The 10,308-nt window shown below is 45.9% G+C and overlaps 1 protein-coding gene across 1 annotated transcript; it reads left to right on the forward strand.

The window, feature by feature from the left end:
• Positions 1 to 470: 470 nt before the first annotated feature.
• Positions 471 to 9,877, forward strand: LOC130386087 (zinc finger protein Xfin-like). The gene is made up of 9 exons (XM_056594868.1): positions 471 to 1,607; positions 2,223 to 2,446; positions 2,629 to 2,692; positions 3,171 to 4,104; positions 4,334 to 4,682; positions 6,363 to 6,891; positions 7,507 to 7,730; positions 7,913 to 7,976; positions 8,456 to 9,877. Exons 1-9 carry the CDS (start codon positions 1,193 to 1,195, stop codon positions 9,472 to 9,474), a joined length of 3,822 nt encoding a protein of 1,273 aa, XP_056450843.1. The 5' UTR covers positions 471 to 1,192; the 3' UTR covers positions 9,475 to 9,877.
• The last annotated feature ends 431 nt before the right edge of the window (positions 9,878 to 10,308 follow it).

Below are 10,308 nucleotides of genomic sequence, written 5' to 3' on the forward strand. Positions count from 1 at the left end.
GGGCAATTTCCCATCGTGGGTTAATACAAAGGAAACATGGGAGGGAGAGTGACCCTCGTGGAGATTTTAGGATTGCCCAGAGGAGAGACCAAGTTCAATTTAAGTACACTGGGTGAAGTGGACTTGGCTGCAAGACAGTTAAAGGAATCTACACAACACTAAAGTCAGTCCACTGGCCTCAGTATCAGACTTCGCGGCTACAGTTGCAATGCAAACGCAACGAAAGCTTTCGATTAGAGAGGACGGGAGGTACCTCTAGGTCCAAGGAGAATGTATAGAAATCCCTTTCAATTGGCTGCATACAATATACAATTTTATATTAGTTAGGATGTGCATGCAGCGCCGCTCAACTGTTGTTCTTACGTTTTATTTTTTAAACATTGTGGGCTCCTTGAAGGAACTCTTATCAATAGCCTAACCCTCCATTGCTGAGGGATATTTACACATGTCTCTCGTTCACACCATTTGCCTTTCAAAAGGTGATCCCCGGTTACCTCGTTGACTGAATGTACTTCTAAGTTGCCCCTGAGAGGGACGTCTGGCTCACTTCACCATGAGAGGGGGACACGAGGCGGGCTTTGTGACGTCCCAAAGGAAGAAAGGCCCCTCCTGCGGTCTCCCTGTATCATGGTACTTGTGCTAACTTAGAAGTCAGAGTTAACTACTCAATACTCCAGTTAGAGTCAGACACTGCCAGCTGTATGAATGTATACCACAGTATCTATGACTCTGCCGTCGGTGTGTCAATGTGTGTATTAACCGATTTAAATCGCTTTGGATTAAAGCATCTGCTAAATGCCCCAATTGTAAATGAACATATTGTGATGTTGTTGAATCTAAATTTGAATCTAATTATTTCAATGCATGTTTTATTGTTTAAACGTGGTAAATCAGGTTAAGGAACAAGGTGATGAGTGGATTTTAATGAAAGACCTCACATGGGATACTAGATTTGACCTCTTTACACTGTCATGATTTGAGATGTAACTTATTTTGACACTAATGTTGATGTTTTTTCATTGTAATAGGCCTATACTGGGAATACAGGGCGGGGAGATAAGTGTATGCTAAACGAGAGTGGGAGACACAAGATGTGTCCAGTTTCAAGGCCCGCAGTAGAGCGTTCTCATTGGCCAGGTCCTTGTTGGGGGATGCCTTGCCACACAATAGGGGATATAATGGTTTGATCCAGATGCCTCGGACACCAGCCTTCCGAGTTGGAATTAGGAACAACTCCCTGCTTTCTTGCGGCATTTCACGGAGGTACGCCTGTTGGTTTCTATCCACAACGGAGTATAATATTTTAATAAACATGTTACCGTGCGGTCCAACTTTGGAAGTACAGCTTTCGTCCATAATGGACGTACTTGCGAAAGCTGCTGTATCTGAAATTAGCCAACTTTTCTTGGAAGGCTCGGCTACATTTCGCTTACAAATAACTCGGAGCCTGAAAGAAAACCAATCGCTGAGGATGAGAATGGAGGTGATGAGGAGTGAACTGTTTTCTTTGCGGCTTCAAACGAGATCAAATGCATCGTGTGCGGCAAGTCGTTTTGCCCTGGCTCGAGACAACATCTGCAAACCACAGACTAAACCACTGGGAAATGGTGAGTTGTTTTCCGGCTGTGATAGGTGGAAAACAAGACGGCCCCCAAGTGTTAAGGCCAGGGGTCACTATTGTTACATTTGTAGTAATTGAAAAAACTTAACATTTATTATAATTACAATCATGATTCAAAATAAACAGTGAATAATGACGATAATCCCATTTCTTGCCCTTTGAATGGTCTTGGATGTAGGCCTAATGTGTTCCTCATCCTCGTCATCAAGATTCAAGCACAGGGCGGTGGGAAACTCTAATCATTTACAGCACCCATCGATTCTAGGCTGACTGCTAGATTCGATCTGCGCTAAAAAGCCTGATGCTCTTTTGAAAAGCATCATGACCAGATCATGAAACACGAGTCAAACTTGGTAGTTGAACTTCAAAGATGTAAACAGTCAAGAGCAGTTGATCAGTGTCCTCAACCTGGTAACCCGCTTGAGCTTTGAGTCTAGGGAGGAGTGGGTAGGAGGAGCAAAACTCTGAATCTGTGTCTGCAGTACACATTTAAACCCTCTGTGTCAATGTTACATACAGTCCCTTTCACGTATTCAAATGCACATTTACTCCTTTTGTGCAAATAATGTATTGAAAAAAATAAAATTTTCCCTCTCTTCAGGAGAATGCGATGACTTTGGAGACCGCAGCACACAGCGCGGCGCCACCTCAGATAGTCTGCATGTGGACGCCCCTGGCTCCTCCCACCTGTCCAGTCATAGCGAGGAGCTGAGGATCCTGAGCGTCCACGGAAAAGGGGAGGGTCCACTGGCGCTGGACAGCAATGACACACTGAGCCTGGAGCGCGGCGAGCAGCTGGTCCACCACGAGGAGCTGACTGTGCAGGTATGAAATCATCTTCTCATTCACCATCCAAAAGAGAGGCTTCCTCTGCTACAACTCCAACACACACCCATAGAAAGCACACACCTTTATGATTCAATGTGTCGTTAGCGGGGATTGACAACTATTCTGTGCTAATGAGAGAATATGTCTTGTGTGTGTTTCCTTCTTTGTGTGGAAAGCAGCAGAACCCAGACACAGTTTTAATCAAGGAAGAAGAGGATATTGGTGGAGGCATGCCCGCTGTAGGTTAGTAATACACATTGCACACAGGGGGTTTATTTGTTTATCAACACGGCTGATGCGAGCGCAGAATGATCGAAAAAATAAAAATGTTTTACCGGTTGCCATGGTTATCTCTGTGTGGTTTAATTCTACTAATTATGCTTGCACTTAAATGCCTGGTTCTATTTTGAAAGTGCATCATGACCAGAGCCCCGGTAAAACACAAGGACTACTTATACCGTTTACATTAGAATGATTTACATCTTCTTCATGGTAGTGAGGGGGCAGGAATGCTCAGATCAGCTCTGATTCCCAATATAACTACAGTATTGGTAAAACAGGGGATAGAAAACAACAGATCGTCTGGGTTTTGTCTTCATGACCTCCCCACATCTTTAAAAGGGGGAGACGTAGCGGTGCTACGTCTCAAATGGATACATACTGTATCACTTTGTTCAAATAATTAACACAATTACTTTCTGTCTTTTTTCCCTCTCCGCAGAAGACTGCGATGAGTTTGGAGACTGCAGCACACAACACGGCGCCACCTCAGATAGTCTGCATGTGGACGCTCCTGGCTTCTCCCACATGTCAGGTCACAACGGGGAGCTGCGGATCCTGAGCGTCCACGGAAAAGGGGAGGGCCCACTGGCGGTGGATGTCCATGAAAACCTCTTCACCGTGTTCAAACCGGAGGCTCTGAGCTCGCTGGCCGCGGAACACAGCGTGGGAAAGAGCCTGGAGCGCGGCGAGCAGCTGGTCCACCGTGAGGAGCTGACTGGGCATCAGGGCGGCGGCAAGGACCGGCCCGGTGTGTTGTCTGGAGAGGGTTTACCCGACAATACCAATATGACCAACCACATGCGTACCCACACCGGCGAGAAGCCGTACGGGTGTGATCAATGCGTGAAGCGCTTCACAAAGAGCTCTCACCTGAAGGAACACATGAGGACTCACTCCGGGGAGAAGCCCTACAGGTGTGACCAATGCGTGAAGCGCTTCAGTACGGGCTCTCAACTGAAGGTCCACATGAGGACTCACACCGGGGAGATGCCCTACAGGTGTGAGCAATGCGTGAAGCGCTTCTCTAGGAGCTTTCACCTGAAGGTCCACATGAGGACTCACACCGGGGAGATGCCCTACAGGTGTGACCAATGTGTGAAGCGCTTCAGGCAGACCTCCGACCTGAAGTACCACATGATGACTCACACCGGCGAGAAGCCGTATGGTTGCGACCAATGCATGAAGCGCTTCCCACTGAAAGGAGGCCTGACGAGCCACATGAGGACTCACTCCGGTGAGAAGCCCTACAGGTGTAACCAATGTGTGAAGTGTTTCAGTCACAGCTCCACTCTGAAGAGCCACATGAGGACTCACTCCAAGGAGAAGGCCAGCTTCAGCGACGCATACAAGGAGCCAATGGGGTGCTTTGGTTGACACCCCTGTCCTGTATTTGTTGAAATGACTGCTGTCGTTAATTTTTTTGCTTTAAAAGACGCTTCCAACTCTTCAAGCATCTTCTGTTTTTATTGTAGTAAATAAATGATGCCTGTCTGAAGAATCAAAAAAATGTTGGCCACCTCGGACAATCTAATATTTGATTTAAATGTAGAGCAGGGTCATGGGAATTTGTTTCAGTTAGAGCTTCAACCTGAAGATCCACAGGAGGAGTCACTCCGCGGAGAAGCCCTACAGGTGTGGCCAATGTAAGAGCTTCAGTACGAGCTCTAACCTGAAGAGCCACATGAAGACTCACTCCGGGGAGAAGCCTTACAGTTGTGACTATTGCCTGAACTGCTTCAGTGAAAGCTCCGCCCTGAAGGTCCACATGAGGACTCACTCCGGGGAGAAGCCCTACAGTTGTAACCAATGCATCAAGTGCTTCGGACCGAGCTCTCACCTGAAGGTCCACATGTGGCCTCACTTGGGGGAGAAGCCCTACAGGTGTTACCAATGTTTGAAGTGCTTCAGTTACAGCTCCCACCTGAAGGTCCACATGAGGACTCACTCCGGGGTGAAGCCATACAGGTGTGATCAATGCACGAAGTACTTCGGACAGAGATCTAATCTAAAGAGCCACATGATTACTCACTCCGGGGAGAAGCCCTGGAGGTCCAACACGAGCTTCAGCGATCCACTCAAAGAGACAATGGGGTGCTTTTACACAGGGCAACGGGACGCTTTGATTGACACCTCTGTCCTGTATTCGTTGAAATGACTGCTGTTGGTTTTTTGCTTGCTTAGCTTTTTTAACTTTGCCTTTATTTTCTACTTTAATACTAAAATGCCTTTTTAACTTTCTATTTTACCCATTTCTTTGCATATGTTTTCTTTTACTTATCTATTATTTTATTCTGCCTTGTGTATGAAAAGTGCTTTATAAATAAAGTTGCCTTTCCTTGCCTTGCTTTATAAAAGACGTTTTTCAACTTTTCAATCGCCTTCTGTTTTTACTGTCTTAAATAATGTACGTCTGTGTGATGAATCACTTATTTTTTGGACACTGAGGACATCCAAATATTTGTTTTAAATGTAGAGCATGATCATGGGAAGATACAGGCGGCCAAGTTACAAAGCATACTCTCAATGAGACACTGGGTGTACATGATACTTATCTGCAATTTCCCATCGTGGGTTAATACAAAGGAAATAAAGGTGAGGGAGAGTGACCCTCGTGGAGATTTTAGGATCGCCCAGAGGAGAGACCAAGTTCAATTTAAGTACACTGGGTGAAGTGGACTTGGCTGCAAGACAGTTAAAGGAATCTACACAACACTAAAGTCAGTCCACTGGCCTCAGTATCAGACTTCGCGGCTACAGTTGCAATGCAAATGCAACGAAAGCTTTAGATTAGAGAGGACGGGAGGTATCTCTAGGTCCAAGGAGAATGTATAGAAATCCCTTTCAATTGGCGACACACAATATACAATTTTATATTAGTTAGGATGTGCATGCAGCGCCGCTCAACTGTTCTTACGTTTTAATTTTTAAACATTGTGGGCTCCTTGAAGGAACTCTTATCAAAAGCCTAACCCTCCATTCCTGAGGGATATTTACACATGTCTCTCGTTCACACCATTTGCCTTTCAAAAGGTGATCCCCGGTTACCTCGTTGACTGAATGTACTTCTAAGTTGCCCCTGAGAGGGACGTCTGGCTCACTTCACCATGAGAGGGGGACACGAGGCGGGCTTTGTGACGTCCCAAAGGAAGAAAGGCCCCTCCTGCGGTCTCCCTGTATCATGGTACTTGTGCTAACTTAGAAGTCAGAGTTAACTACTCAATACTCCAGTTAGAGTCAGACACTGCCAGCTGTATGAATGTATACCACAGTATCTATGACTCTGCCGTCGGTGTGTCAATGTGTGTATTAACCGATTTAAATCGCTTTGGATTAAAGCATCTGCTAAATGCCCCAATTGTAAATGAACATATTGTGATGTTGTTGAATCTAAATTTGAATCTAATTATTTCAATGCATGTTTTATTGTTTAAACGTGGTAAATCAGGTTAAGGAACAAGGTGATGAGTGGATTTTAATGAAAGACCTCACATGGGATACTAGATTTGACCTCTTTACACTGTCATGATTTGAGATGTAATTTATTTTGACAATAATGTTGATATGTTCTTTCATTGTAATAGGCCTATACTGGGAATACAGGGCGGGGAGATAAGTGTATGCTAAACGAGAGTGGGAGACACAAGATGTGTCCAGTTTCAAGGCCCGCAGTAGAGCGTTCTCATTGGCCAGGTCCTTGTTGGGGGATGCCTTGCCACACAATAGGGTATATAATGGTTATATCCAGATGCCTCGGACACCAGCCTTCCGAGTTGGAATTAGGAACAACTCCCTGCTTTCTTGCGGCATTTCACGGAGGTACGCCTGTTGGTTTCTATCCACAACGGAGTATAATATTTTAATAAACATGTTACCGTGCGGTCCAACTTTGGAAGTACAGCTTTCGTCCATAATGGACGTACTTGCGAAAGCTGCTGTATCTGAAATTAGCCAACTTTTCTTGGAAGGCTCGGCTACATTTCGCTTACAAATAACTCGGAGCCTGAAAGAAAACCAATCGCTGAGGATGAGAATGGAGGTGATGAGGAGTGAACTGTTTTCTTTGCGGCTTCAAACGAGATCAAATGCATCGTGTGCGGCAAGTCGTTTTGCCCTGGCTCGAGACAACATCTGCAAACCACAGACTAAACCACTGGGAAATGGTGAGTTGTTTTCCGGCTGTGATAGGTGGAAAACAAGACGGCCCCCAAGTGTTAAGGCCAGGGGTCACTATTGTTACATTTGTAGTAATTGAAAAAACTTAACATTTATTATAATTACAATCATGATTCAAAATAAACAGTGAATAATGACGATAATCCCATTTCTTGCCCTTTGAATGGTCTTGGATGTAGGCCTAATGTGTTCCTCATCCTCGTCATCAAGATTCAAGCACAGGGCGGTGGGAAACTCTAATCATTTACAGCACCCATCGATTCTAGGCTGACTGCTAGATTCGATCTGCGCTAAAAAGCCTGATGCTCTTTTGAAAAGCATCATGACCAGATCATGAAACACGAGTCAAACTTGGTAGTTGCACTTCAAAGATGTAAACAGTCAAGAGCAGTTGATCAGTGTCCTCAACCTGGTCACCCGCTTGAGCTTTGAGTCTAGGGAGGAGTGGGTAGGAGGAGCAAAACTCTGAATCTGTGTCTGCAGTACACATTTAAACCCTCTGTGTCAATGTTACATACAGTCCCTTTCACGTATTCAAATGCACATTTACTCCTTTTGTGCAAATAATGTATTGAAAAAAATAAAATGTTCCCTCTCTTCAGGAGAATGCGATGACTTTGGAGACCGCAGCACACAGCGCGGCGCCACCTCAGATAGTCTGCATGTGGACGCCCCTGGCTCCTCCCACCTGTCCAGTCATAGCGAGGAGCTGAGGATCCTGAGCGTCCACGGAAAAGGGGAGGGCCCACTGGCGCTGGACAGCAATGACACACTGAGCCTGGAGCGCGGCGAGCAGCTGGTCCACCACGGGGAGCTGACTGTGCAGGTTGGAAATCATCTTCTCATTCACCATCCAAAAGAGAGGCTTCCTCTGCTACAACTCCAACACACACCCATAGAAAGCACACACCTTTATGATTCAATGTGTCGTTAGCGGGGATTGACAACTATTCTGTGCTAATGAGAGAATATGTCTTGTGTGTGTTTCCTTCTTTGTGTGGAAAGCAGCAGAACCCAGACACAGTTTTAATCAAGGAAGAAGAGGATATTGGTGGAGGCATGCCCGCTGTAGGTTAGTAATACACATTGCACACAGGGGGTTTATTTGTTTATCAACACGGCTGATGCGAGCGCAGAATGATCGTAAAAATAAAATTTGTTTTACCGGTTGCCATGGTTATCTCCGTGTGGCTAATTCTACTAATTATGCTTGCACTTAAATGCCTGGTTCTATTTTGAAAGTGCATCATGACCAGAGCCCCGGTAAAACACAAGGAATACTTATACCGTTTACATTAGAATGATTTCCATCTTCTTCATGGCAGACAGGTGTCAGGAATGCTCAGATCAGCTCTGATTCCCAATATAACTACAGTATTGGTAAAACAGGGGATAGAAAACAAAAGATCGTCTGGGTTTTGTCTTCATGACCTCCCCACATCTTTAAAAGGGGGAGACGTAGCGGTGCTACGTCTCAAATGGATACATACTGTATCCCTTTTGTGCAAATAATTAACACAATTACTTTCTGTCTTTTTTCCCTCTCTGCAGAAGACTGCGATGAGTTTGGAGACTGCAGCACACAACACGGCGCCACCTCAGATAGTCTGCATGTGGACGCTCCTGGCTTCTCCCACATGTCAGGTCACAACGGGGAGCTGCGGATCCTGAGCGTCCACGGAAAAGGGGAGGGCCCACTGGCGGTGGATGTCCATGAAAACCTCTTCACCGTGTTCAAACCGGAGGCTCTGAGCTCGCTGGCCGCGGAACACAGCGTGGCAAAGAGCCTGGAGCACGGCAAGCAGCTGGTCCACCGTGAGGAGCTGACTGGGCATCGGGGCGGCGGCAAGGACCGGCCCGCTGTGTTGTCTGGAGAGGGTTTACCCGACAATACCAATATGACCAATCACATGCGTACCCACACCGGCGAGAAGCCGTACGGGTGCAACCAATGCAAGAAGCGCTTCCAAAACAAAGGCACCCTGAAGGCCCACATGAGGATTCACTCCGGGCTGAAGCCCTACAGTTGTGACCAATGCGTGAAGCGCTACAGTTGGAGCTCCCAGCTGAAGGTCCACATGAGGACTCACTCCGGGGAGAAGCCCTACAGGTGTGACCAATGTGTGAAGTGCTTCAGTAAGAGCTGCAGCCTGAAGTTACACATGAGGACTCACACCGGCGAGAAGCCGTATGGTTGCGACCAATGCATGATGCGCTTCCCACTGAAAGGAGGCCTGACGAGCCACATTAGGACTCACTCCGGTGAGAAGCCCTACAGGTGTGACCTATGCGGGAGGCACTTTAGACAGAGCTCCGCCCTGATTATCCACATGAGGAGTCACTCGGGGGAGAAGCCTTACAGGTGTGACCACTGCGTGAAGTGCTTCAGTAAGAGCTACAACCTGAAGGTCCACATGAGGACTCACTCTGAGGAGAAGCCCTACAGGTGTAACCAATGTGTGAAGTGTTTCAGTCAGAGCTCCACTCTGAAGAGCCACATGAGGACTCACTCCAAGGAGAAGGCCAGCTTCAGCGACGCAAACAAAGAGCCAATGGGGTGCTTTGATTGACACCCCTGTCCTGTATTTGTTGAAATTACTGCTGTCGTTTTTATTTTTGCTTTAAAAGACGCTTCCAACTCTTCAAACATCTTCTGTTTTTATTGTAGTAAATAAATGATGCCTCTCTGATGAAGAATAATCTATTTTTTGGACACTACCGACAACCTAATATTTGATTTAAATGTAGAGCAGGATCATGGGAAGCGATTCAGTCAGAGCCCCGCCCTGAAGTTCCACATGAGGACGCGCGCCGGGGAGAAGCCCTGAAGGTGCTACATCAGCCTCAGCGACCCAAACAAAGAGTCAATGGGGTGCTTGACACAGGGCAACGGGACGCTCTGATTGACAACTCTATCCTTTATTCGTTGAAATGACTGTTGTAGGTTTTTTGTTTGCTTTATTAAAGACGCTTTCCAACTTTTCAAAGGCCTTCTGTTTTTATTGTTGTACATAATTGATGTCTGTGTGATGAAGAGTCACCTATTTTTTGGACACTTCGGACCACCAAATATTTCATTTAAATGTAGAGCAGGATCATGGCAAGATACACGTGTCAGGGTTACCAGGCATATTCATCATTTATCATTCTTATCACATAATTAGACTTTTAACATTCAATAGACGGGAGCTGCGTTCAAGTAGGTATCAAATACATGTTCCATCGATAAAGTCAGAATTTGGAAAGACTGCTTTAGTTATAGTGCACCAGTTGCTGGGAATGAAATTCACAAATCACTCAAAATTACCGCTTTCATTTCACTTACTGAGTTTAAGTCATATCTCAACCAAACAATTCAAATTGTCTGCCCCTGTTTTTGATTTCTGACTTTGTTTTATGTCTCT

The sequence above is a fragment of the Gadus chalcogrammus genome, chromosome 7 (genome assembly GCF_026213295.1).
Source record: "Gadus chalcogrammus isolate NIFS_2021 chromosome 7, NIFS_Gcha_1.0, whole genome shotgun sequence".
NCBI classification, from domain to species: Eukaryota; Metazoa; Chordata; class Actinopteri; order Gadiformes; family Gadidae; genus Gadus; species Gadus chalcogrammus.

Coding starts and splice junctions, on each gene's coding strand:
- LOC130386087 (XM_056594868.1), top strand. CDS start 1,193: ATGCCTCGGACACCAGCCTTCCGAGTTGGAATTAGGAACAACTCCCTG. Junction 6,892..7,506: donor GACTAAACCACTGGGAAATG/GTGAGTTGTTTT, acceptor CCCTCTCTTCAG/GAGAATGCGATGACTTTGGA. Junction 7,731..7,912: donor ACGGGGAGCTGACTGTGCAG/GTTGGAAATCAT, acceptor TGTGGAAAGCAG/CAGAACCCAGACACAGTTTT.